The sequence below is a fragment of the Rhynchophorus ferrugineus genome, unplaced genomic scaffold (assembly GCF_030347505.1).
Source record: "Rhynchophorus ferrugineus isolate W39M unplaced genomic scaffold, kcgeb_rfMv2 rfM1, whole genome shotgun sequence".
NCBI lineage: Eukaryota > Metazoa > Arthropoda > Insecta > Coleoptera > Curculionidae > Rhynchophorus > Rhynchophorus ferrugineus.
In genome coordinates this window covers 93,307,857-93,335,801 of record NW_027472580.1, presented here as the reverse complement: position 1 = coordinate 93,335,801, position 27,945 = coordinate 93,307,857, and the positions used below count along the sequence as shown (strand labels likewise).

At 34.3% G+C, this 27,945-nt stretch overlaps 5 protein-coding genes across 16 annotated transcripts in view; 3 read left to right on the top strand and 2 right to left on the bottom strand.

The window, feature by feature from the left end:
• shd (cytochrome P450 family 24 subfamily A member shade) overlaps nt 1-4,533 on the top strand; it is a 28,206-nt gene extending 23,673 nt beyond the window's left edge. For all 3 annotated transcript variants that reach the window (XM_076397649.1, XM_076397640.1, XM_076397655.1), the window contains exons 6-7: nt 2,736-2,917; nt 4,082-4,533. In XM_076397649.1, coding sequence (XP_076253764.1) covers nt 2,736-2,917; nt 4,082-4,319 — 420 coding nt within the window. In that variant the 3' untranslated portion in view covers nt 4,320-4,533. The remainder of the gene's footprint in view (nt 1-2,735; nt 2,918-4,081) is intronic.
• On the bottom strand, nt 180-16,307 carry LOC143192198 (kanadaptin). Of its 5 annotated transcripts, none has more exons than XM_076397579.1 (12): nt 16,262-16,307; nt 15,655-15,909; nt 15,348-15,570; nt 15,153-15,294; nt 12,688-13,054; nt 12,461-12,631; nt 12,246-12,400; nt 11,964-12,187; nt 11,610-11,910; nt 11,370-11,550; nt 11,071-11,312; nt 8,361-8,954 (listed from the first exon to the last, which is right to left on the bottom strand). In XM_076397579.1, exons 2-12 carry the CDS (start codon nt 15,875-15,877, stop codon nt 8,601-8,603), a joined length of 2,583 nt encoding a protein of 860 aa, XP_076253694.1. In that variant the 5' UTR covers nt 15,878-15,909; nt 16,262-16,307; the 3' UTR covers nt 8,361-8,600. The 5 variants fall into 5 exon arrangements, with proteins under 5 accessions (XP_076253697.1, XP_076253694.1, XP_076253693.1 ...); XM_076397578.1 differs by lacking the exon at nt 16,262-16,307 and adding an exon at nt 16,028-16,176; XM_076397580.1 differs by lacking the exon at nt 16,262-16,307 and adding an exon at nt 16,028-16,176 and having other exon boundaries at nt 11,080-11,312.
• On the top strand, nt 14,479-15,182 carry LOC143192441 (uncharacterized). Its single transcript, XM_076397802.1, has 2 exons — nt 14,479-14,737; nt 14,788-15,182. The coding sequence occupies exons 1-2, from the start codon at nt 14,481-14,483 to the stop codon at nt 15,134-15,136; spliced, it is 606 nt and encodes a 201-aa protein (XP_076253917.1). The 5' UTR covers nt 14,479-14,480; the 3' UTR covers nt 15,137-15,182.
• A 674-nt stretch (nt 16,308-16,981) lies between the features above and the next one.
• LOC143192318 (poly(U)-binding-splicing factor hfp) lies at nt 16,982-27,102 on the top strand. Of its 6 annotated transcripts, none has more exons than XM_076397588.1 (14): nt 16,982-17,239; nt 17,306-17,393; nt 19,910-19,963; nt 20,025-20,185; nt 20,247-20,293; nt 21,114-21,235; nt 22,956-23,053; nt 23,807-23,937; nt 25,509-25,670; nt 25,728-25,876; nt 25,931-26,194; nt 26,252-26,382; nt 26,474-26,714; nt 26,767-27,102. In XM_076397588.1, exons 1-14 carry the CDS (start codon nt 17,141-17,143, stop codon nt 26,874-26,876), a joined length of 1,857 nt encoding a protein of 618 aa, XP_076253703.1. In that variant the 5' UTR covers nt 16,982-17,140; the 3' UTR covers nt 26,877-27,102. The 6 variants fall into 6 exon arrangements, with proteins under 6 accessions (XP_076253703.1, XP_076253710.1, XP_076253734.1 ...); XM_076397595.1 differs by having other exon boundaries at nt 16,998-17,239; nt 22,956-23,047; XM_076397619.1 differs by lacking the exon at nt 16,982-17,239 and adding an exon at nt 18,167-18,259 and having other exon boundaries at nt 17,307-17,393.
• On the bottom strand, nt 27,094-27,931 carry ND-SGDH (NADH dehydrogenase (ubiquinone) SGDH subunit). Its single transcript, XM_076397825.1, has 4 exons — nt 27,771-27,931; nt 27,498-27,709; nt 27,337-27,443; nt 27,094-27,284 (listed from the first exon to the last, which is right to left on the bottom strand). Exons 1-4 carry the CDS (start codon nt 27,829-27,831, stop codon nt 27,146-27,148), a joined length of 519 nt encoding a protein of 172 aa, XP_076253940.1. The 5' UTR covers nt 27,832-27,931; the 3' UTR covers nt 27,094-27,145.
• Between the last annotated feature and the right edge of the window lie 14 nt (nt 27,932-27,945).

The following is a 27,945-nucleotide window of genomic DNA, read 5'->3' as shown; positions in this document are numbered from 1 at the left end:
ATCTTACATTAGGAAAGCTTAGTACAATCTTAATTTACAGATTAATTTGTTACTACTGTTCTGCTGTACTTCCATTAATATACAAGCAAGGCGAGTACGGGATTAATAAGTCAAATGAAACCATTTAAACTAATGTTAAGAATACACTTATACCCTAAAGAAGTTCGTGTAGTTTGGTTCTCTTCAATCTTCTGATTTCCTGTGTGTTGTCCAGTAGCTGTATTGCTTTCACATTGCTGTGATTTAGGAACCTTATTTCATGTCTTGAGGTGAAATCTTGGATCACTTCGTATATCCATTTGATTTCGAGATCATCGTGCTGCTTACGTAGCGCTAAAAATTGGTAATTAATCGTAGAACTTTGTTTGCGCACGCACCCAGTTGGATTACTAGTTGGTTTGATGTATTAGTGCAACTCCATTTTTGCACCCCATAGGTTCAAATTACCTTTATTGTTAACTGATAAACTAATCTATTTGATTTTTTGTGAAGACAACTTCCAACAAAACAATCTTCCGACTAACCAGTACAGTTGTTTGACTTTGAGTCTAACCTGCTCTGCTTTTTCGTGGTATTTAGCTCATTCTGCCTGAGGAATCGAACATCAGTCAAGTGATGTAATTAATTTTTTTGGTCATTTCTCTGCAACGCAAAATTAACATGGACATATTTAGAGCTATTAAGCTGTATTTTCCAAACTCTAATCCTTTTGTAGATATTGTTGACTGATACTTGTACTTCCGCAGTAGCAATATGCTCACTTTGTAGATTAATCCCATATGCCATACATAGAGTATTTCATTTCTTCAACTGTCTTTCCAACGATCGTTGTTACTCCGTGCACTTGGTCGATTGTTGTTTATTTAAGTAAACGTAAAAGTGTCTAATATTTTAAGAAAATATTTGAAAAATACTAATAATATTTACTACTACTTTTCTGTATTTGAATTAAATTTTAATAATTCCGACTTTTTGTACTACAAGCAATACTCATAATGTAATCTCTAAAATCGTAACTTGTTGCCGCTTGTCACTGTATTGAATCTTGTGTTTTAACATTTTAGTGAATTTCTTACATACAGCTTAACCAAACAATGCTTAATTTAATTATTGGCATCTTGTTTCAGTAATTAAACACTCTCATTTTCTGATATAGATCTCTTTTTCTATTGTTCCATTTAAAAATATGATTCACGCTTCAATTGTGTATGTTCAGTCAATTTGCTTTATCTTCCAGTTCTGTTAAATTGATACGAGGGTCACTATTTATATTTCGAGAATTGGCAACACTGTTATCATGTGAGTCCAACTGACGGTTCCATCATAAAGTTTGACATTTTTGACGATATACGTACTCAGAACATTTTGTCGCACGCAAAAAAATGGAACTGAATCGTAAACATTTTCGTGCAATCATTTTTTACGATTTTCGACGTGTATTATCGCAACAAGAGTATATTAATAAACTTAATTTGACTTTTGGTGATGAAACTCCATCAAAAACCACCGTGTATCGCTGGTTTAGTGAATTCAATCGTGGTCGTTGTTCGCTGTCCGACGAGTTTCGTGAAGATCGTCCAAAATCGTCTGTTGTGCCAGCAAACATCGATGCTGTGTGTGAAATGATTAAGCAAGATCGGCATGTCACCTAGTGTGAGACTGAGGCATCCCTAAGCATTACTTCCACCAGCATATATACGATTTTTCGTGACCTCTTAGCTGTGCGAAAGTTATGTTCGCGTTGGATCCCACACAATTTTACAATCGCTCAAAAAAAGGTTCATGTCGATTGGTGCAAAGAAATGCTTAAGAAATTCATTCGCGGTGCTTCGAAAGATGTTTATAAAATAGTGACAAATGACGAATCATGGATATATTCGTATGGGCCCGAAAATAAGCAGCAGTCGACTGTATGGGTGTTCCAAGATGAACCAAATCCAATAAAAGTTGTTCGCGCACGAAGTACTTTAAAGAAAATGGTGGCCTGTTTCTTCGGGAAAACTAGTCATATTGCAACAGTGCCAACTGGTACTGTTGCAATATTGATTGGTACACAACCATTTATTTGCCACAAGTCTTCGGTAAAATAAGTAAAACAAACAAGAGACGCCAGATTGTTCTTCATCATAACAATGCGAGCTCTCACACATCGGCTCAAACAAGAGGCTATTTGAGCACTCAAAACATCGAATTGATGGGTCATCCGCCGTACAGCCCTGATTTGGCAATGACTTCTTTTTGTTCCCATCCGTGAAGAATAAACTGCGTAGTCAACGATTTTCATCGCCCGAAGAAGCCATTGAAACGTTCAAAAATTATGTTTTGAAGATACCTCATTCGGAATTCAATAAATGCTTTAAAAATTGGTTTAAGCATATTCAAAAGTGTATCGATGATCGTTAACTATATGTTTTTTTTCCTATTCGCGAAATATAAATAGTGACCCTCGTATTTATATCAAAATTCTAATACTTTGTAACTAAACTATTATCCATTGGTTTCAATGGCCGAAGTTTTATCCTACATATATTTGACAGTTGGTTTCAAATATACCCGATGCGATTTAATACACTGTAACACGATCTGTTGGAAATCATTTAATATTAATGTAGACCCTATATATAATAATTTTCTCTTGCACTAAAATACTACACTATTTACAATACAACAGTTGGTTAAGTTACAGTTGTTCCGACCAAGGTCATTTTCTGAAAGCACGTCTTTCTGGCTTTCAGGCATGCTCCATGGAGACCTTCCGCATCACACCCACGGCCCACGCACTGGCTCGTATCATCGAAACCGATCTGGAACTGTCCGGATACAACGTCAACGCAGGCAGTGTCGTCCTCTGCCAGACATCTCTGGCGTGCTTGAACGACGCTTATTTCAAACAAGCCAAAAAATTCCGTCCAGAAAGGTAAGCCATTATCATCATAGAATCAGAATCCATATATTTTCAACATGGTTATAGTCTCACGGAGTCATTAATTTATTATATAGTATTTCCAATAAAACAGCAAATGCACGTCATCAACACCGTCGAACGTATTGTCAAATTCAGTTTATAAAAACATAAAATCCCTTTTAAACTCTAAACATAAGTTAAAAAGAGACATAATGAAGTCTGATACGTCCGAACATGTATCCAAATCGGCCTATAAAACTCAACCACACAAACTATTGTAGCTGTTTACTTAACTGTAGTTTAGATCCTTCAATAAATATGCATTTTATGTATTATAATGTTAATATAAATTATATTTTATAAGGTTACTTTTGTTTCATTATTTTACTTACATTAGTATTTATGTTATCACAGTCAAAAAAAAAACGAAAACTTAAATTTGGTGCGGCAACGCTGCATTATACATTTTGATGACGTGTATTAGCATAACTAGTTACTTTCTACATTCTCTGCTATTATATGAGATTTTTATTATATTCTTCAACTAATGTTTTGCTATTTTTATTAATTTCATAAAATGTTCACAACTATATATAATCCTTCCAATAAAACAGCCAATGCACGTCATTAAATTTTATAATGCGACATTGTCGCACCAAATTTACACCGGGATACCTCAAAATTAGAGCTTGAATATCTCTCAATAAACATTTTCTGCATTCATATCTTAATGAATTTTTCCCAAGCAGTATAAAAGACTTTGTTCAACTTCTGTGCATCTCTGATTTATACTTTTTCATTTAATAAATTACATTTAATGGTCAAAAATAGTAATATAACGAATTTATTGAACATTTCGAAAACTAGAACAAAACTTTTTAAAAACGGGCTGCTAATTTTTTGAGCCCCCAGTTCACGTTATATTCAATGCTTTTTCGTGCTTAGATGCAAAACCGTGTATACCTGTCATTTTTATATGATAAAATATAACTTGAAAATACAGAAATTCTCTATGATAAGTTGAACATCAATCAGAGGGAACGACGTCAGTGTTCAGTGAATTTATTTTGCGTGGATCTTATTACGATATTAAAGTCGAATCACCAAAAAAGCCCTAATTATAATAACATTATTGTTTTGTCGACCCATTAATTACCAAACATTTTCCAATTGCAGGTGGCTGAACGAAGAGAAATACGAGACTGCCGCCAACGCGGCCTACCTGGTCACACCTTTCGGATACGGCAGAAGAATATGTCCGGGAAAACGATACATCGAACAAGTACTGCCGGTAATACTCGATAAAACGGTGGAGAAGTTCAAAATCCGAGCGGATAAAGTCATGGAAGTCGAGTTCGAGTTCCTCCTATCGCCGAAAGGAAATGTATCTATGAACTTCACGGACAGGGCGTAGAGACGGCACGGATATTATTTGTTATCGAGGAATTAACTATACATATAGTTCAAAAGACGAAAATGTCGCGGTCATCGCTTACAAAAGCATGACATAGCTAAAGTTCGGCGAGATATCATGCTCGTTCAGACGAAATTTAATTTAATCATGTACATATAATTTTTATGTTAGTGATAATGCTGTTATTGTTATGTAATAAAATATTTTAACTCCACGTGGCTATCTCTTTTTGAATAGTGATATTTCAGTACGATAATCGTGTAATTCCTTTCCGAGAACATTGACATTGTACATTGTTATTTAAAGGTAAACAAGAGGCCTGTTATATATCGAAGAATGGGAAAAGAATAAACATTAGCCAAATCTCTGCGCATTTAAAAATCCACCTGGCGACGTCACGTCGGAATTTTTATTCGACCAGGTATTTAAACGCCAGATGCTTATCGTATCTTCATTTGCACGAATGACTACTCCCCGGGTTCTTTGATGAATCGCGCTAGAAGCCAAAGATAACCGACCATTAGTCACTGAATAATGGTATTTGTTTATTCATAAAGTGTTGACCAGAGGAAACTATTTTTTCGCGAACATCCGTTGACCGCAAACAATTTACTTTATCGAAATGAACCGCGCTTTGTGAACCATAGAATGATTATGAACCAACCGTAATTATGTTCCAAATATGTAACTTCCAGGTGTACGGGAATTATTTATCAAAGTATTGGCCATTTGATTACATACATCTTGTCCACCTCTCAGGCAATTTATGGGTGTGAAAAAAAAACTGTTTGTCTTTTGAGCAAAACTATTCATTGGCTCGTTTTCTAACTTATTCGACATTAGCGAAGTGCTGATGCAAGAAATCGATAGGCGGGACAAGGTCTAGAGAGTACGGCGAGTGCGATAATATGCCAAATCCAAGTACTTTCAACACTTCATTGACCGGTGACTTTATCACTTTACCGTGTCTTCGGGCCCATTCTGGGCATTTCTTACATGAATACATGGTTCAAATTGATCATTTGTTGTCGGTAACGATCACTTTTCCCACAAAGGTGGCTTCGCCAGGTGATAGCCATGATTTTCAGCGGCTTTTTTCTTTTGATTATATTAGAAAAGTAATGCGTGCCACAAATGTGCGTTTTCAAGCACGAAACTTGGCATTTTGCTTCATAACATAACATGCTCATAACATTGCATACTTAAGTCTAGCAACATCTGTTAGAAAAACCGGTAATGACTTTCCGATATTGCCTAATTTTTCCCCAATTGCCTAATTTTACAATCAACAGCTTCATTATATTCCCTGTACTTCCTCTTATCTCTCTTACAACAAAACCAGTTACAGATCAAACTCCGCCAATAAAAAAGAATATGTTACCAGACGTTGAAACAACAAGTACAAAGAAAACAGACACTTTTGCTGCTCATCTTGAAAATAACAATAAAATGAATCAAAATAAATCCGTACATATTGATTTCAGTAATAAAATAATCAATAACTTGCCAGTATATGTATGTATGTAATCAACAAGTAGTCCCGTATAGAAATACAATAAAATATATTGGCATGACCTTGATGTTAAACTCAGGTGGGAGCCACATATTAAAAAAAAAATTTGAAGAACTCAAGCACTATCGCTATAATGAAACCAGTGTGGACTTCAACTCTGTAGTTGTACCAGCCAAAACAAAACAAATACCATACAAATATTCCAAAATAAGGTACTGCCACGTATTGTTGATGCTTCATGGTACATTCGTAATAATAACTTGCATAAGCACCTAAAGGTAAAAACTGTCGTCAACTTTATTAAAGATTGTGCTCAAAAACACGAACAAAGGCTTCATCAGCACATCAATGTCGAGGGTCTCCAGCCCCCAGATAATGATTACTTAGTCGAAGATTAAAGAGAGTAAAGCAATTTGATTCAGTTCAGTGAAATTCAGTAAAACCCACTGCACACATAGATGTTAAGTCCAACATGTCTCGAGAGATTCGATCGTAGAATAAGTACTTTGCAATTTTAAAACCGCAGCAAATTAGGATAAAAACAAGTAACTTAATAGTTTTAATTTCTCTCGATTGCTATAACAAATAATAAAAAGAAATCTTGAAAATGTCTTAACATCAAATTTAATAGTGATTGAAATATCGATACCCAAGAAGTAATAAATTAAACAAATAACAGGTCAATTGAAAAGTCTCCGGCCTCACACATAGATGGCGCTACTAGAATTAAATCCATATGATTTTTAGTTAGCCCTAAATATGCGTGTATAAATTTGACAGCTATCGGATCATTAGATTGTGAATTATAGCATTTTGAGTGAAGCAACTTTTGTTATTGTGAAAAAAATGGATAAAAAGGAATTTGAAATAGCAGATAGTCTAAATATATCAACTGAACGTGTACATCATATCATTCACGAATATTTGGATATGAGAAATCTCTGAAGTCCCAATCGACAGTCATCCAAGTGGACTGCACATAATGAACCCGCTCCAAAAGGTTATGGCGTCTGTATTTTGGGATGCGCATAGAATAACTTTCATTAACTACCTTTAAAAAGGAAGGACGATCAGCAACGACTATTACATAACGTTATTGGACCGTTTGAAGGACGAAATCGCCGAAAAAAGCCGCATTTGAAGAAAAAGAAAGTGCTGCTTCACCAAGACAAGTTGGAGAGTCAATCAGTGTATCACCCTTTAAGGGAATTATGTTGAATAAAAAAACTAATTTGTGTGCCAAAAAATGTGTTTTATTATGGTAGAACGGGGACTTTTCAATTGACCTGTTAACACCTAACAAATAATGACAAAAACCGATCTGGATCCAGAAACATAACCAGCTTGCAACTTTATTATAATTCATTTATTATAATTTTAATGGGCTCACATTTTAATTCTTGCCCAACATTTTTTTGAATTATTATTGCCTGAATATTGTAAAATTATAATACAAATTTCACCAGAACAATACGCTGAACACCTGCAGTTCTACATTTTTAGTATTAATTTTGATAATTAAGCCTGAAAAAAAAAGATTATTTTACAATGGTGGCCTATTATTTATCTATTCAGAGGCTATAGCTATAACTTTCTAAAATTAAAAACGTCCACCCTAGCAATCTTTCCTAGCAAGACAATCCTTGCTATAAGAAATAACTAGATCAAAAAATTAAATATACAAATAACTTAAGGAGTAACGTTGATTCAGCGTTGAATATAAAAAATTACATTTCCGGCTGAATCGAAATGATCAGATATGAACATGAGAAAAAAAGTCATATACAAAAGTCACACGAAATAATATTTTGTGGCACCCCAAAAATAGAGTTAAAGGTATAGCATAATTTTTCATTGGTTTTCTAAGCACTTTCCATAAACTTCTCATACATCCCGATTAGAATCATCTAAATCCAAACATAATACTTCATTGGCATTTTAAGCACGGAAATAATATTGTCTACAAAAATATAAAATCATTTTATATGACAGGGTCATCAACTTTATTATAACTCTATACCGTACTCTATTTCTCAAAATCTTCTCTTAAACTGAAATAAAAGTTATCTAAACCATCGATTCCTAAAGTCATCAGAATTTTATGAAACTGCCTGGCACAAAAGCAAATAATTATTTTAAAAAACTATGAAATAATTTCTTTATTCTTAGTTATTTAAGTCATGAATGAATGTGTCTATTTTAATATACTTCTAATTAAAAGTTTTGTTCTTATTTAAATTGCAGTAACTTTGATTCTATTTTTTCTTTTTTCTTTCCTTCTATTTCCATCCCTCTTTTTCCTTTAATACCTGTTGTTTTTCATATTATGAGTATTTCTCATATGATTCAAGCCTTTAGCAGTGGAACATTAATTACACAAGCCAGTAGACTACTGATAAGTATGTTTATAATAAAAATTAAATGTTCCAAGCTTATACTCTCTATAACCTTTATTAGCCTAAATATGCCTAATCGTCCAAAAAAAGTTATAAATATAAGGATGAATAGGAGTATTTATTAAAAAACTATTAATAATAAATGGTTTATTTCAAAATGATAGTTCATGGATCCATATAGTCCTATTATATATAACTAAACTGTTTTATAAATATATCTACTAATGATCATGATGTCACCATAATAAAATAAAATGAAATAATTCATTCTCATACTTTATATTTTGCATAAATAGTGAAACACCGTTCATTGATTTTATCGTTTAGAATCTGCATTTTTAAACTTAACGTGTAGTCTTTAATATGTAGTTCTCAGTATCCCAATTTATCGTTCAAGGCCGTTCTTCCATCACCAGACTGATCGGTTGGAGGCACCCACATGCAATAATCGTCCTTTTTCGCGTCCTCCTCGTAGCCCCGCTGCTTTTTGAACTCCTCTTCCCGTTTCCTCTTCTCTTCTTTCCGCTTCAGTTTGTCGCGACTACGTGAACTCTCGCCTTCGCTCTCCATCGGTTCCATACCGCTACTACTGCTAGTTCCTGGCGTGGGATTGTCGTACAAGCTGGCGGGCTGTTGTGATGTCTTGCTGAGTTCGGTAATCTCCTTTCCAATCTCGACGGAGATGTTTTTAAGGACGTCGCCCATTTTGTGAACCTTTTTCACTACCTAAGAAAAGTAGTTCAAATATACCGTGTTGGTGTGAAAGGACTTAACATCCTAGTTAGTCAATAAGTTTTGTTGTTCGATATAATTTTACCGATTTTCATTGGTATTTTTTTTCCAATTTGGAGGTACAATTAAATTTCATTTACACCTTGTCTTTTGGAGACAAAAGAAGTTTGTATAGTCGAAACACAAGAGCACATTGAAAACATATTATTATGGTTTGCTGAAAATTAATTAGTATTATTCTTCCATTTTATCCTAGCCATAATCCTAAAAATTTACTAATAACGATGATACTCATTCTGTCTTGAATTATATTTAAATTTCCTTACAGAAAATAAAACAACAATACTTAAACCATCATTGAACACAAGAATTATTGAACAATCAATCATTTGCCATTTTACAGAATACACATTCCATATATAGTCTTTCCGATAAAAGTCAATGCACGTCATCAACACCATCGAATGTATTGCCAAATTCAGTTTATAAAAAAATAAAATCCCTTCTGAACGCATTTTTATATCTTATTAACAGACTTCAAAAAATGAGGAGGTTCTAACATATGTTCGACTGTATATTTTTTTATGTATGTTCATAGATTTCTCCGTCAATTGTAGATCGATTTTCAAAATTCTTCTTTCATTCGAAAGGCTGCACTTCCGAGGTGGTCCCTTTGGAACCAAGTCACGATCTGATGATGGGAAAATTCCGGAATCCGGGAAAATCGGGGGAAACCCTCAAATTTCAAAGACACGTACAATGATTTCACATATTTTTTTATCTATAATGATCAGATATTTATGTATGTTATTGCTGAACTGATGTGACGGAAGACACAACTCCTCAACGGTTAAAAGTTAAAGAAGATACAGACAACTAACTGTATACTTCGAGGTAGATGATGATAAAAGCTGGGACAGAACCGCTATAACCTTCAGGGTTTCCTGAGGAGTTTTTAGTAAGGGTTTGTTTACCAAAGTCGTTCAGTGCAAAAGAAGTTCAATTTACTATTGATGCACTAACCATATCATATAAGAAGCCGTAGAAATATTGCAGACAACTGCCTCTGTGATGGAGTGGTTAGAGCATTCAGCTCACACGCGGAGGTTGCGAGTTCGATTCCCGGCGGGGGCAACGACTTTTTGTTGTTGTTCTAGTTTGGTTAGAACATTTGCCAAACCTAGGCTATGTAGCGGACGCCGAGGACTAAAGCATTTCTTAGGTTCAATCATTTTTTCTTTATTTCCATTTTCCTCATATGGGCTGCACCTTTACTTGACCTACCCACAGTAATACTATGAAGTCGGTGCCGAGCCCAAACAATACAAAAATAATAATATAATTTGTATCATATACACAAAATTAAATTGCAAACAAATCAAATTTGTTGCTCCTACCGACTTTAAAATGATCAGTTCATAGTTATTAACATTATACTGTAAATAGAGGTAATAGATAGGTATTAAGCTAAATTGTGTGTATATAGTAGAATATAAAATACGTGTAGTCTATAGTTTAAATAAGGTTTTTGTTTATTTTTATTTAGTTATTACAACGATTATTATGTACACATTTTATTTTACAACATTTTTTACGTGTTAAAAATCTAAGTTTGATTACTTTTTACTTTTTAGTGAGATCCTTATTTATTTTTTGAAGTCTTAATTTTTTTTGCTAAAAATATTTTATTTTACTAATTAGCATTATACTAGCTAAAAAGAAGAAGACTTCATCCTGTAGTCTGATGCGTTTGAACTGTAACCAAATCGGTGTATAAAATTCGATTTGTGTTGGTAGTGGTCGACACCAACATGTTGTCATATGTCAATCGAAATATAATAAAATAACTTTAACCTATAAACTATTTTGGCTGTTTAATTAACTGTCGTTTAAGTCCTTCAATAAATATTCATTAGATGTACTATAATACTAAAATAAATTAATTTTATAACGTTATTTTTGTTTCATTATCTTATTTACATTAGTATTTTGTTGGCAGAATCAAAATAAACGAAAACTTAAATTAGACGCGGCAACGTTGCATAATAAATTTTAATGACGTACGTTGGCTGTTTTATTGGAATGACTATAGTTTCAGCAAGTAACTTACATCGCCTACCTTAAATTTCTCCACGGTCATGGCGTCCAGTTCCTCCATGATCCTCTTCAGTTCCAAAGACACTTTGTTCTTCAGACTCTGATTGTTCATCGATTTTCTCAGGTCTGACATCAATTTCAACACCTTCCGTTTCTTGGCCGACAAGATCCTCCAATCGGTCTGCAAACGGTCTTCATTCGAAGCCAACCGTTTTAGATTGTTAAGCACCTTTTCCAGGGGTTCCTTGTACTTGTCTGAAATAAATAAAAGAGTTAATATATTGCCATAAGTTTTACGATCGAAAAACTGACCTGCTGTTGGAGGAAGACCGCTCTTCAAAAGCATCTCGAATTTTTCAAAGGCAAGACTCTCGTGAAATGAGCGCACTGAGGCTAGTTCCAATATATCACTCTTATTCTTGGAAGAATCGTCCTCTCCGTTTGATTCATTCCCAGATTGAGAATCTTCACTATCAGAACTAACTGATTGTTCCTGTTAATAAGACAAATGATAAAATGAAAAATTAAACAAAAATATATTTTAAAACTTACCATACTCTCAGCAGCACTGTCTTTAAGATGTTCGTTATTCTGATCTCCGGTTGATTGTAATTTATTTGCATCATTTGAAGTATCTGTAGTTTCCACAACTTCTTCATCTTTTTCTGATACATCTTCAGCTGGTTTCTCAACAATAGGTTGAATCTGAGTAACTGGTTTTTGAGGGAATTTCATAGCGTAACCTTTTCTTTTTCCTATATATGGAAATTTATAGACCTTGCTTGTACTGGGTTGTGGAGCTGCTTGGGACGTCAGCGATGGTAAACTGGCAGGTTTCGCGATATTGATTAATCTTAAGAAGAAAAATATTCGTTAATTACTCTTTAACTGGTTATCTTAAGGTACCTCTTGATTTGTTCATGATCTTTTTTCAGTTTTACTAGTTCCATCTTTAGCTTAGACACCATGTGTTTGTCAAGTTTCTCCTCCTGTAAACTCTTCATATAAGAATCTAAAGAATCGTCATCGTCCTCTATATGTTCTTTTTCCTTTTGTAACTGAGCCTGGGCTTTATCCAAACGTTTCTCAATTTCTGTTATAGAAGATATTATTGCTTTTTCTTTCTCAAGCTGAAAAAAACCAAAAATTCGGAGCGTATTTAATTGGGATGATGGTAGAGCATCTTACCAGTGACTCGTAGGTTTCAGCCTTTTCTGGTTCCTTGGCTTTCATTCGTTTCTCGCGTTTTTTCTCAATAGTCCCCGTCCTATCCAAAAAGGTATCCTCATCGCTATCGTAGTAGTCGTTTTCTTCCCAGTTCTTCACTTTGCGTTTCCTAGACTCTGAAAATAATAAAAACCATGATATAATCAGTAATATATTATTATATCTTGCATCCCTACCATGTGTAGCTTGTCTTAATACTCCAAACCTATCAAGAATTCTGCAGGCCTCCAATGCGCACTGCTCGACAGCTTCCTTCTTTTTGCCTCTGTGTAAAACCTCCGCTACCATAGGCTTACCCAAATCATCGTCCAGTGGCAATACTATTTTACAAAGAAACTGTCCCATTCCTGATGGTAAAATTGACATCAACCATCGTGGGCAAATTTATATCAATAAACATTACCTTGTTCGGTACAATCATATTCCAAATCCAAACCCTCTCTCTCAAAAAATCCCCTTAAAGTCTTCTTGGGATCGTCCAAATACAATTCCTCATTGGTGGTCTGGGCGTAGGGATTCTCCGACAAATCGTCATTTTCATCCGCATCATCACCCAACCCCCAATCAACGCCTCTTTCCTCTTCTTTTCTGAGTCTCTCTTCTCGCTCGAGCTCCTGCTTCCTGAGCTTCTCTTGCCTTTCTGCTATTTTCTGGATGCGTAACTGTTTTAACTCCGTTACCGACAATTCGGACTCTTCATCCTCATCGTCTTCCGGTCCAGTGAGGATATAGGAACGCTGACTACAACCTAAACGTATCATGTGACCAACCTGAGAAGAAATCTTAATGTTTAATATTTTAAAGGTTACATGATTACAGCTAGAATATGAATGATCATAAATTTGATACAAATCGCAAAGTCACTACAGACAACACTGGTTCAGATCATCTGCTTTGTTGATCACTTAGAGATCTTTACAAATTAACAAAGCCAGGAATCAGGATATACAAAAATAAAAGAGCTATCCAAGAAATTCTTGAATAAAAAAACTCCCTGTTTTGTTTCAAAGGATGAATACTATGTTAAACTGGAAAATCAGAAAAAGACAGACTTATAGTAGGTTTTTATTTTATCACTACATAGTATAAAACAAAGTCGCCTTTTCTGTCCCTATATCCCTATGTGCGCTTAAATCTTTAAAACGACGCAACGGATTTTGATGCGGTTTTTTTCAATAGATAGAGTGATTCAAGAGGAAGGTTTATATGTATAATACATGCATAATACACTAAGGCAACATTGCTAATTTTAGAGGTTTCTAACGTGATGTCGTAAATTAACCTATTTTTTTAGGCTTATTTAGCAATTAGCAAAAACGCTGCCTAACCCTACGAGTTAGATCAAATTAATGTATTACAGTATTGTACACCATAAAAAAGTCTACAAAAAAGTCCGCGATGGTATATGTTTATCTTTTAGGGATAACCCACATTAACCATTTTTATTGTTTACTTTTTACGTGAGAAAATGGCTTATTTACGAAGCTATTTTAAGCAATACGGCATTAATCCTTATCGAATTAAGTACCTTAAATACAGTGTGCAATTAATATAGATCAATATGGTTCCTTACAGCATGTAAATTAAACAAATATTTTCGGAGATATTACAAATTTAAAATTTGCGTTTAAAAATGTGTAATGTAATAAAAATTGTATGAATTTAGATATTCCAAAGATAGCAGGAAATCTTCATAGTAAGTATAGGGGAAGAGGAATTGTTTTACTCCAAATTTAATGCGTGCAGGCCAAGGGCAGTAATGAATGAACCAAAAATACTGGATCGATTTTAATCATGTTTTCATTGAGTGACATAGGCATATATATTTTATGCCCGTGCAAAGTCGGAGCGGGCCGCTATGTTTTTATATACAACGTTCATATTTTTTCTGTAGTGTATTTAATTTAGTATCAGCATTGCACCCGTGCGAAGCCGGGACGGGTCGCTAGTGATTTTATGAAATGTTCTAATAAACACTATATATTTTTATAGGGAAAAATTTGCAATAACCCCAGTTATATTTTTTAAAACCAGTCCAGTATTCTAGAGGTAAAAACTAACATTAACAAGCAACAGTACATCAATATAAGTCTGAATAAACTAAAATATCGCCAATGATGTCAATCAATGTCACCTGCAACAGTATTGATTAAACAAATCAGGTTTTGTACACTTGTGTCATTTCTACAAAAAAAAATGGACAAGAAAAAACAATCAAAGGAAGATATCAATACAATTATTCAAATAACCAACCAGGGTGATGGATCATTAAATTCTAACACTGAGTATCAGTCTAATTTAGATCAAGGCACCGAAGAATTATTGAGGGACCAAGTAGGTAACAAAGCTGTGGAAAATATCAAACAAATATTTGAAAAAACTAAAGCTATTAAGAAAGTTGCCGATGTAAAGCACAAAGAAATTCAATCACAATTCAAAGAGCTTCATAAAAGGTAAGTAAAAATATGGTGGAAAATTGTATCACATCACTCTTTACCATCAGGTTAAACCAAAGCTCAGAATGCCTCCAAAGAATGAAAAAGGGCATTGACAATATAAAATTTTCCTACCAGACAAAAGTATTTGAAATGCAAAAAGCATTAACACCTGGAGATTTTTTTGACCCAGAAAAAAACCCACTTCAAACCAAAGAAGATATGGCACGACATATGGATGAAATCAAGGAAAAAATTGAACAAATACAGAAGCAAATAAATGCACATAAAGAGAAACAACAAAGGGTAACTCAGGATTACAAAGAGGCATTTGAAAATGTTTCTCAGGCTCTGCATTCTATTGATAGAGGCACTTACAGCAGTTACAAAATTGATAATATACCTAAAAATAGTTAGTAAATATGTTACGTACACGAACCGGAACATATATTTTTGGTTTTAATTTATTCTTTCCATTCAAAAATGTGCCATGGGTACTGCCTAAATCATAAAGGTAAAAACCTGGTGGATCTGATTCTGTTGGCACATCTCTATACTGAAGTACTGCATGATACCTAAATAAATCACTTGTAGTTTGTAAAAATATTGTAATAAAACACCAACAAACCTAGAGATAGTAGGATGTTGCATACAAATATCACAGTTATTCAGTCTTCCAAAAACCCAATAAGGTTTTTTCATAAGGTCAATAGTTTCAATAATTGTACCATTTTTCAGAACCTCAAAAATATATGGCCTTCCGCTGGTTTCAGGTAAACCAGACCATGTAGGCTCTTTATATGGTAATGGTACATTATTTTCAGTGGCTAACTGAGCAGGGGAAAGATTTTCTATAAAATAAATAATATGCAAATTAGTTAAAAATCACAAAAACCCAAAAAATTAGGTTAGATGATTTCCAATGTTTTACTTACGTTTCGGATTACTTTCCGAGTCATGGTTAGTGACTTCTTGAACTTGATTATTTACACATTGACCAGAAGAACTAGATTTATTCGATACATCAGCCAAATTTTTATTTAAAGAAATGGGCTGTAATTTCTTCGGAACTCGTCGAATTTTTCCAATCAATAAAGTTGGTTTTTTAAAAGGATCATTTTGTTTGTTGCCATCGGTTTTTGTTTGTTCACTTTCCATATTCACAAATGAGTTTCACTTTTTCCGAATGTCTAAAATTCAGAAACCTATTAAAACAGAACGAAATTAAGAACTAAAATACTAGCTGCTGGTCACATAAATGAAGCAGCCATCAAAATAATAAAAATTAAAAATATTATTAGATCTCACAGTGTTGCCAGATTATATGAATGGTATGATTGCCTAAACACTAAAATATTTAAAACCTATTTGCAAAACTGAAACTATAACTACACAACGAAAATATCTCTGCAAACTGGCAATATTAACAACCCTTCTATTATAAGAATAAGCACTATAAAGCATAGAAGGAATACAGTGATACTGAAAAAATATCGATAATTTTCCCTTATATTTTTCGATATTTTTTTTAACTATACTCACTATTACGTCTATCGATAATTATAATAGTGAGTATCCAACTTTTAGTTGTAAAATAAAATATGGAGTTTTCCAGAGAGTAACGAAATGTTGTTTTGGAATTTCTTCCCCCCTCCCCAAAAAGTGAATATTATATGATTTGCTATCCATGTTTTTTGGCCTGGTAGCATATTGGTATCATAATTAATTTATTATAATATATGACTATATAATAAATTAACTAATGCTAATCTCCATCTAGTGTTGTTCGATTATAATTTTTGAGGAAAATAAATTAAAAGAAAAATCTATTTTAATAAAATAAATTCAAGGATTAAACAGAGATTTATAATTGTACCCAGAAAATTTATGATAATACTACAAGATGTCACTATGTGTTAGTCCCAAAATACTAGCGTTGGGAACTATCGTTTGTTTAGTAAATGACTACTTTTTATTATCAATTTTTATACTTTTTACTAGTGACTATTTCAGACGCTATTTTCGGTCCGACTGATTTTATTACTATCTACAATCGGCTGTTTAAGTCGTATACTTTTAGTTACTATTTTTGGGTTCTACTAGTTTCATTCGACTGATTTTTAACAATCTGGCTCTGTGGTCCTAGCTGCGACCTCGAATGTAATTCTGAATTTATGCTGTTTTGCATTTATGTTGTATCAACTGTTTTGTGACTATCCACTGTTTCGACTATTTTCTGTCGATAGTTCTCAACACTACTAGTTATTCTGTGATGTTTGTTATTGATCTGACAGTGGCGTCAGATTCTAACTTTTGAGTTTATGACGTTTTGGACGAGCTTCCGCCATTTTAGTTCAAGTTTTCTTAGTTTTCCAATATTGTGTAAAAACATTGTGAATAGTGGTGATCGATAAACTCAAAATGATGACCAGTTATCAACAGCAACAGTATCAGTTAAATATCAGTAACCCGGGAATGATACAGCCACAGACGTCGGGCTTAATACCTCCACCCAATTTGGTAAGACTCATCGGTCATAATATTTTTGTTTGCCGACAAATTGACTAATTGATAACATTCGTTAAGCCTCCAGAACCAGAGGACGTAGAGATGTATTCGGAACCTCCAGCACCTGGCACGGAAGAACCTCCAATGAAATCCCCCAGAATAGAAGGTAAGTACATTTTGTGATCATTTTTAAAACGTTGAAAGAAAGTAGAGCTATGCGGCACGTCCATAACTAATTTCGTATCTGTCTGCTTGAGATGTTCCAGAAAGGAGAGTCAGCCCCTCTAAGTGCCGCAGTATGCCCTCGGTGTCTCTCATATTGTTGGGCTAGTTGCTCAATAGCATGGTAGGAGAGCGAAACATATCTAGTAAAATTTTGACTGATTATTTTGTTTCTGATACCTGGTGATTGAATGCCACAGTGACTGATTGATTAACTTGTTTTTAGAATATAGTCATTATGTTTGGTTTTAGTTATTCAGAAATTCATGCAGGTTTCCCTTTAATTATTTGTTAGGTTAGAATGAATAGTGATTCAGAAAGGACAAAATGGTTTTTGAATGGTACATTATCTCATTATTATTGGTACCTTCCAATTTCACTTTTCTTTTGATTGTGTGTTTGTGATTGATGGGTAGTTCATTTATCATATTCTCCAGTTAGCCGTTGATAGAAATTTGTTATTTGTTGTAGAAAAAAGAAAGTTCCAAAAAAATTGTTCAGCTTGAAGTAGGTTTTTTTTTGTTTTCATATATATATGCAGTTTGATTAATTTTAAACGATTAGAAAAGCCTGCATTTATTTCTGAAAAACCTGTGACCCAAAATATTTATTCAATCACCAACTGTTAACAACTATTAACAAGAAACAAATGAGAAAAAATATTTAGAGTGGACCGATGGTTGCCTTAGACATATCTATTTTCTTTTGTGCTTCCAGATCAAAATAGGTGCTACTAGTGTAACACGACTTGTCTTAACTAGAAGTTTAATGGCGTCATCCCAATGGAAACCTCCAAGATCCGACAAAAATGTACATAATTATCTGTTTATTTGCAAATAATGTTTAATGTGCTATGCTGATACCATAATTTTGCTCTGAAACATCCGAAAATTGTGCGAATTTGTTTACTGTCTGTTTTTTTTGTTTGGGTGTGTCGCGATCTACGCAGTTTAGAAACTTTTTGTTGGAATTATTTCAAAAGTGTTAATAAAATTTTTGGGTTTCTTGAAAAGAGAGAAAAGACAGTGAATAAATACGTGCGCGGCATTTGTTCTCAAAATTCTGGTATGTTCAGCACAACTACCGGTAGCAATCGAATTGAATGGAATACCAACCGATGATGAAACAAACATATCTGGAACGACGTGACCGTTACTCGTAACGCGTATGCCGATGAGTACTTTTTATTTTTTTGTTTTTTTAGAACGATGCCGTTATATCTACAAAAAAAATTGCGCAGACAGAATTTTTAGTAATCTCTCCTGCTGGTTACAGAGGACGGACAGCGTGTCGACGAAGAATGACACTAGATTTGATTGAATCAGTGGTTCAATGACGATTTTTCGCAAGCCATATCAAAATTATGTTGAGCAATATCTCATAGTTATTAAAGGACGCGCGATTTTACGCAACACTCGTCAACATAATTTTGATTGTCTTGTTATCTATTCTATTCTATTATATTTACTCTTTAAATATTTTTGAAATATGGCAATATTTTTAGCAATTAAAAATTCTTCTAAAAACATACTACATTCTACTGATTAAGTGAAAAAAAAAAGGATCGTCTTGAAGAGTCAAAACCTTTCTGGATTGGGTTATTTGAAGTCATTAGTTTTATCTTTAATTTGCTCTTTTTCATTTTTTTTACCAGGAGGGTCAAGCTACAATTATCTATCAGGACCAATGGTTGTTAAAAAACGTTTTTCATTTATTGCTCTTTGAGTAAGCTAGTCTAATCAATTTAGATTTATATTCAGCTATGACATAGCCTTTTGAAAATACTTATTTCCATAGATAGCTGTAAGTTTTCATGAAGGAAATACAAACATCATTTAACATTCCTAAATATTCAGTGCGAGTTTTCAAATTAAATCATTTTTAGGACCTCAATGAAATCCCGATATAACATCTCTTCGAAGTCAGTTTTCGACGAAATCTTACAATGTTATTTCATAATATCTGCTTAAATGTGGTTTGTCTAGAGAATGTGATAGAACACAAGCTGTAGATTGCTTTTAAGTTATGTGTGATCATTATTGCATTTGAATTTCAAAATTTTTATTCAGCTGCGGTGATTTGAAATGGTTCTTTGAAAATTTCGTATTCATGTTCAGGTTATCATAAGTTTATTATTATAAGTGTCTTAGGTTATGGTGGTAAGCCTTGAATTTTTGGCTAAAATCAAAATCGTTCTCCTTCCTCCCAAGATTTTACACGACGTTCTTTAGACTTAAAAAACATTTGTGGATTAAGCCTTACTTTAATTTTATCAAGTGAAGTAAATGTTGACCCTCATATATCATGTTCATATCCTCTCCTCTGGTGATTTTTAAGTATTTCTCTTATTGATTGCAGTAATTCTAAGATTGCTATTGGATCTTTCAAAATATTGCTACTATTTCATATCATCTACAACTCTCGAAAATATTATATTCTACTATTGCTGCTTTGTTTTAGATGATGGAATCAGTTATGTCTATGACTTGCAACAGACTGGCGAAGTTGTTACAGGTAAGGTTAATATTAACTTCTGTATTTCACCCTTTTTACTAATTTCGAAACTTCTACCCAGGCCCAGGAGCTATAAGCAATTCGATAGCAGGAATATTAGGCGGAGCACTACCCAAGTTGAATACCGATCAGAGCGAGGCTGTGGCCAAAGCGAAAAAATATGCCATGGAACAGAGCGTGAGGATGGTGCTCATGAAACAAACGATTGCTTATCAACAACAGGTGACTACAATTGTTATTTATATTTTAACTAAAGTTCTAACGATATCGAATTTATTTACAGAAAAATAAAACATTCCAAAGGCATCAGGTGTTGGTGTTAATGTGCAGGTGAGTTTTACATTATGTCTTGCATATCTTAGGTCAGGTTCACACTTGAACATTTTATCACAACAATTGTTTACTAAAAAGTTGTTGAGTATAACTGGGTAGGATTTAAAAATTATTAAAAAGAACATTCTACCCCGTATTTCTTGACTTTATATAATATAATTAGATCAGTATTGGTCTCTTTTTTGTTTTAAATTTATTAGTGATTCGATTTTTCTCACTACAAGTGTCTTTGTCCTAATTTTATTCTTTACCTTTATTATTTCTTAACTTAGCCTGTTTCTAGTTTAAAATAATATATCCCAGATTATGATTTCTATGGGAGTCTTGAGATTAGAGACTTAAGACTAAACGATAGAAATACTTTTCTTAGTGTTATTTTTTTTGTATCGTAATTGCAGTTGCTACTAAACTAAATAATAACTTGAAGGCTGTTCGTGTTATTGTCGCAGTTTTGCAATATATCATGATATTTTTATATAATTTTAATATTCGAGCTAATATTTTTTAAATAAATTACTGTCTGTATGAAATTACTGAATTAGATTGTTGAGACCAAAAAGGTCCAAAATATTAGACCTGAAAAATACATCTAGGTTTTGTTTGTTGGAATACAAATATTATGTTGTGGACCTACCACCAATATTGGTGACCGTGATGACTATTCTTAAGGGTAGTTGTTGAGGATCAATGATTCTCCGACAATGATAATTTGCTGATAAGATCTGAGTAAAATATTTTGCCTAAACTTTCACTAAAATATATTATGTTCTCTTATTAAAATGTCTTCTTACTGATACTATATTCATGATGTTTACAGGGTCTACGTCGGCTCCATCAGTTTCGAACTAAAAGAAGACACCATTCGTCAATCGTTCCTGCCCTTCGGCCCCATAAAATCAATCAACATGTCCTGGGATCCCGTCACCCAAAAGCACAAAGGTAAGAATGGACCTCTTTTTTTTTTAATATAGACATATGGAATGATTCAAGAATCCTTTTTTGTAATCTGAAAAGGATCCTTGGAAATTAGGTACAGTGCTGTGACAAAAATAGCCTAGACACTAATTTATTTTTTGATAAGGAAATGTTTCGATATTCTGAATATTTCATCCTATAGAAGTGAAATAGTTTTGGTTAGTGAAATAGCTATTTTTGACTATTAGAGTTACTTGAGGAAATTGTAGATGTAATTTAAGGAATTTAAAAAAATGTGAAAATTCAGATACTTTTAATGCACGCTATGGTTAATTTTATTACTTGGAGTCTTTCAAGCACTAAAATAAAAACTCTAGGCCTGTTTTTTTTTCACACACTGTTTAGCACTCACATATAGTTATCCTTGCTTCTATAAGGTGGGACATTTGTTGGTTTATTTTTGTTAACTGTGTTAACAACACTAACCACCGTTCTCAATATTGTCGAATTTAGGTTTTTGCCAAGCTACTGACTGATACCGATTTTCTAATGATAATATAAAAATGGCACCAACATTATGGTTATTGGAAACATGCAAATTTATTTTTCGATCACTATTACACGATTTATTCTTGCAACTACATTAACGAAATTAATGTAACATTCATTCACGTTATTTTAAGCATTAAATTCGGTTTGGTTCCATTGCCGTTAAAATGAACATTGGGTTTTTCGAAAAAACTTTCGGAACGCTCTCCAAATTAAACTTATTCAAATTCTACATTTCCGCACGTCTATACGTTTGTAACATTTGTAAAATAATTACTGGGGTAGTTTTAATAGCTTTACAAAAAATAAACCAACAGAAAGCCCACTCTATATATTCTGTTTTTGTAAAATAATTTGTTTGAAATAATTATATATCACATTTCAAACGATCTGATAATGGAGTCATCAACTAGCATCGTGCAGATGCTGTAGTAAGGTTTTATTAATATTAGGATTAGAAATTAATTCTTATCAATTATATCTGCTGGTCACAATTTTAATATTAAGATGCTTAACAATGGTCCATTAAACAATTATGGAACCCGGAGTTGCTTAAGACCGTGGAAAATAGTTATCATATGAATTGACTAAAGGCTCTCGCGAAGTTGCTGACCATCATTGTTTGCTATACAAGAGGAAATTTTTCCCATTCATAAGTAATATTGAAAACTCAACTGATGCTCTGGAATTGGTAAAATATACAAAGAGTAGCTGCGTCAAACTGTTAATACTGAGTAACACTATTAATACTGAAGTCAATTTTACTATCACTAACGTTTATTCAACAATTTTATGAAGAGCTGATTGGGAAGAAATAATAGAAGCAAAAAATCACTCTATTGAATCACAAATTTTGACGCAAAGAATATACACATTGCACTACACCAGCGTCTTGTAATTTATCACTTCTTCAGATTGATGCAGTATCATACCACTATATGCTCGTTAGAAACATTGAAATAAAACAAAAATTGTTAGATAAATTAATAGTCCCAAAGTGGACATCTTTCTATCAACATGGAAAGAGATGAATAACGTACTGGGTGTTAGATATTTTGATTAAACCTAAGCATTTTTCTTTGTCAATTTATATACAAACCAAAAAAATAAGAATTAATTATTGGTCCTAATAGCAACAACAACGATTAATTGATCGAACATCCCCGAAAATTAATCGGTTCGGTGAATTTTGCAGGTTTCGCTTTTGTGGAGTACGAAATCCCAGAAGCGGCGCAACTAGCGCTGGAACAGATGAATGGGGTTGTGATCGGAGGGCGGAACATCAAGGTAAATGTTCGTGTTCAGTTTTTTACTATTTTTTATTAGACCTTTAGGGAGCGGGTTGACTCGTGGCGCCTCTGCTGTTTGTATAATTAGTAACGCGTCAACTCGGTCAATGATCTTCTCGGAACGGGGAGACGCTGTTAAATTGCCCTCACAATCAGTCTTGATAGTGATCTGTATTGCCATGTTTGTAAGAATAGTTTTTGTTGAGAAATCGTTGGGCAAATTTTCAGTCAGTAACAGAGTTTATGTACTGTGATCAAGCATGCCTAGTTCTAATTTTACACAGTTATGTTCGAACAAATGAATTTAAAAAATATTAAACAAAACTATATATAAACTCTGACAGATTCTAATTTTTATTTATATTTTTGTAGAATAATTCAGAGGGTTACTCGGGCAATTGAATTTTTACTAAGCTCCAAGAGATTTATTTTTATTATAATTTTATTAGATGTGTAAAAAAACGTGAACGTGAATAAAATAACAAATAAAACACGGCGTTAAGTTGACTAACGATCCATTGACGGTAAATTGGTAAATTTTCTATTGCCTCAGTGGTAACCCTCGTTGTTAGGTTAAGTTTCAAAGTCGTTTCAAATATTACCATATTCACGTCAATATTGTAACGAACCGCCGCCTCGGTCGATCTATCTCGTGATAAGTAGATAGTTGAGCGTATAACCCGACAAGAATCGAGAACAGAAAACGAATTGTTGACGTGAGTATGGTCGGCTAATCTTGGGTTTCTTTTTGTTACAGGTTGTCGGCCGGCCGAGTAACATGCCCCAAGCTCAGACCGTTATTGACGAGATTCAGGAGGAAGCGAAACAGTACAATAGGATATATGTCGCGTCGATACATCCGGACCTTAGTGAGGAAGACATCAAAAGGTAGGTTTCCTTTGAATGCTCTAAACCCTATTTCGTCGAAATTAATCGGAAATGTGGTGGTGTAATTATAATAAAAAGTGTGGTAGGGAAGTTTGATACTGTGAGGTTACCAAGGTTCTGGTTTCGAAGTCTACATTGTTCTCCATAGTTTTTCCATTTCCATTCTGATAATTATGCAATAGGAACCAATAATATATATAAGTAGAACCAACGAAATATTTTATTAATCATTTTTATTCCTGCTTACTTCAATAGACTTTAGTTATTCTATTACTGTTTTTGGTTCTCTGGTAGTTGGTCGTCAGGACTAAGTAAAATGTCTTTGGTTTTCTTTCTTTCACGCAGTAAGCTAAACAAACATAGACTTTCTTTTTGACATAAGTAACAGGTCAATTGAAAAGTTCCCGGCTTACCATAGTGAAACGCATTTTTTTTTGGCAAAATTAGTTTTACTGATTATAGCTAGCGACCCTCCATCTTTTCGAAACCATTTTTGTAGTACGATTTGTCCTGTGCTTCAAAATAGGCCTCAGTTTCGGCGATCACCTCTTCATTCGACGAAAATTTCTTCCCAGCGAGTATTCTTTTGAGATCTGAGAACAGGAAATAGTCAGCGGGGTCCAGATCTGGAGAATACGGTGGATGAGGAAGCAATTCGAAGCCCAATCGGGCAGCACTTTTTTTCTTCAAATGCGTCCGTTTTTCGGCGATTTCGTCCATCAAACGGTCCAATAACGCTATATAATAGTCGCCGTTGATGGTCCTTCCTTTTTCAAAGTAGTCGATGAAAATTATTCCATGTGCATACCAATATACAGACGACATAACTTTGCCAGCCGACTGTTGCGTTTTCCCACGCTTTGGAGCGGTTTCATCCTATGCAGTCCACTCGGATGACTGTCTATTGGACTTTGGAGTGAAATGATGGAACCATGTTTCATCTGTTGTCACATATAGACGCAAAAACTCCAGTTTATTACGCTTGATCATCTTCAAACACTGCTCCGAATCATCAACTCGTCGTTGTTATTGGTCAAAAGCCAAAGTGGTGGGCTCGCGCGACATTCACTTTGCACAGAGCTTTCTCATACCCAAATATTCGTGAATGATACGGTATACACGTTCAGTTGATACCTTTAGTGTGTCTGCTATATCATTCAATTTCAATTTACGGTCATTTAGAATCATTTTGTAGACCGTCTTCGGTGCTCATTTCACCACGTCTAAACTTAGCATACCAATCCTTGATGGTTGATTTTCCTAGGGCAGTGTCCGGAAACTTGGCATCAAGCCAAGTTTTTGCTTCAACTTTATTTTTCCCTTTAAAAGGCAATATTTTATCAACACGCGAAATTAATTTTTATTAATTTTTTTCACAATAACAAAAATTGCTTGCTTGTTGGGGTTAACTAAAAAACACATGGATTTAATTCTAGTAGCGCCATCTATGTATCAGACCGGGGACTTTTCAATTTATCTGTTTGTATATGAACTCACATGATTAGTACTTTGAAAGTCATGTAAAGTAAGGTCTAGTTGATATACTTTTTAAATGCTCACTTTTCTTTTAGTGTTTTTGAAGCCTTCGGCCCCATCGTATATTGTAAACTAGCCCAAGGTCCCACAGGAAACAAACACAAAGGATATGGTTTTATTGAATATGAAACCGCCCAGGCAGCTAACGAAGCCATCGCGAGCATGAATCTATTCGATCTCGGTGGCCAATATTTAAGGTGAGTGATTTCTGTTACAATATTTCGGAACGGCTATTATGAAATATATTATTGCAGAGTGGGCAGAGCTATCACTCCGCCCAATGCCCTTCTGGGACCTTCTAGCGGATCAAACGCCTTACCAACTGCAGCTGCCGTGGCAGCCGCCGCAGCTACAGCAAAAATCCAGGCAATGGATGCCGTAGCTAGTAATGTCGCTGCGTTGGGTAAGTTTCCTAACTTTCGTTTAAATGAAATACTAAATTGTTATAACTGTTTAGGGCTGACGAAATTGGCACAGCCTACCACGACGCTGCCCATGGTACCTCCCACTCCGGCTCCTGTATTAGTCGCGCCTACAGTTGGAACTTCCATAGGTGCCCCCGGCGTCGTTATACCAACAGTAGCGTCGGTTGTTGCTCCCCCGGGTGTTGCTATACCACAAAAAGTCGGTAACAACATCCAACCAGCTATCGTTCAACCGATAGCTACCGCCATGCCTACTGTACTTGCACCTGTCCAACCAACATCAAACAAAACAACCGGTAAGCTCCGATGACCACCCAGCAGTTAGCATAATTTTAATAACAACGTTTTTATAGTGAGTCATCAGCAAGAAGCAATGAAAAGAGCCGCCGAAGCACAATTGAAACAGCAGGAAGAACTACAAAAGAAATTATTGGATCACAGTGAACCTCAGACGCTACAGCAACAGGAAAATATGTCAATTAAAGTAAGTACTGATAAGTCAGATATTTTTGGATTTTTAAGATAAAGAATGCATCTCTAAAGTATCCCTCATTCATTAACCACGACATTTTCAGGGTCAGAATGCCAGGCATTTTGTAATGCAAAAATTAATGAGAAAAGTAGACTCCAAAGTGGTGATATTAAGAAACATGGTCGGGCCGGAGGACGTGGACGATATGTTACAGGACGAAATTCAGGAAGAATGCAGCAAGTACGGTCAGGTCGAGAGGGTCATCATCTATAACGAGAAACAAAGCGAAGAGGACGATAACGATGTTATAGTGAAAATATTCGTAGAATTCTTTGAGACCTTCGGTAAGTAACTTGTTGATAATCGGGACACATTTTGATTCTCTGGGGTTTTTAGAAGCGGAAAGGGCACGAGATGGTCTTGATGGTCGGTACTTCGGCGGTAGGATGGTTCGAGCGTCGTTATATGATCAAACGTTATTCGATCATAACGATTTTTCGGGCTAATGTCAAGGACATTTTTATGTTATTGTGATTTGTGGATTTTTGCTCTAGGTTAAATAACCTACGGTACATTCAGTAAGAAGATATGTATAAAATGAAAGTGTTTTGTTGTTAAATAATGAACAACTTGTGATTTCCCCGTCAAATATTTCTACTAAGTAATTGTTACATTATCAGCTGTAATTTACATTAATTTTTATTTTGTAAATAAATTTATTACTTTTATAAATTGAGTTTTATTCTATAATTTATTTCTAACAAAAAACAACATTTTACTTTCCTACAAGATCTCTGACACTATCAGCAGTTTCCCTCAAAATCCTGTGGTATTTAGCAGCAACTGGTCTATAGTAATAGGCTTGGTAGTCGTCACGTTCTGCCATTTTCTCCAGGATTTTAGTTTCCAATTCCCTAACAAACAACTGTCAGCCCCCTAAAAATTTTTAGTTTTTTGATAGCCTACCTCAACTTTATTTTCTCCTGTTCAATGTAGATGTATGATAAGAATTTTTCATACTGTTCTTGAGGATGGGGGGAAAGATACCTTGCCAAAAATCTAGTTACTGGACTCTGGAAAATATTACGATCATCACATGTTACTTTTTTATTCCTTATATTTTCTACCCTGTAATATTCCCAATGTTTGGGTACATAGTCTTCAGGTATCTCGCTAAGAGTTGCTGGTCCAATAAAGACATTAGCCCAAGTAACAGCAAGGGTACAAGGGATAGCGCCAAGCAAAAAATAAAAATTCAACAAATCCTTGAATTTCAACCATTGCCAACGTGACGGCAACAATTCGATGTTCCTGTGTTCAGACATTTTACGAAGGGCTCCTTAAATATAAATATATAACTAACCAAACTTTCGTTATGTAACAGACGACTTGATATTTACCTGCATTTTGAGCACCGCTGTAGAATTTCAACAAAGGCCTTAGTTTACTTAGTAAAGTCATTATTTTGGGGTTGCTTCTAAATCCTAAAATCTATATATGCCTTTACTAAAGAAAAATGTTGCACTATATTATTTTGGTCTCAATACTGATAAATCGACAGATGTCACAACAACC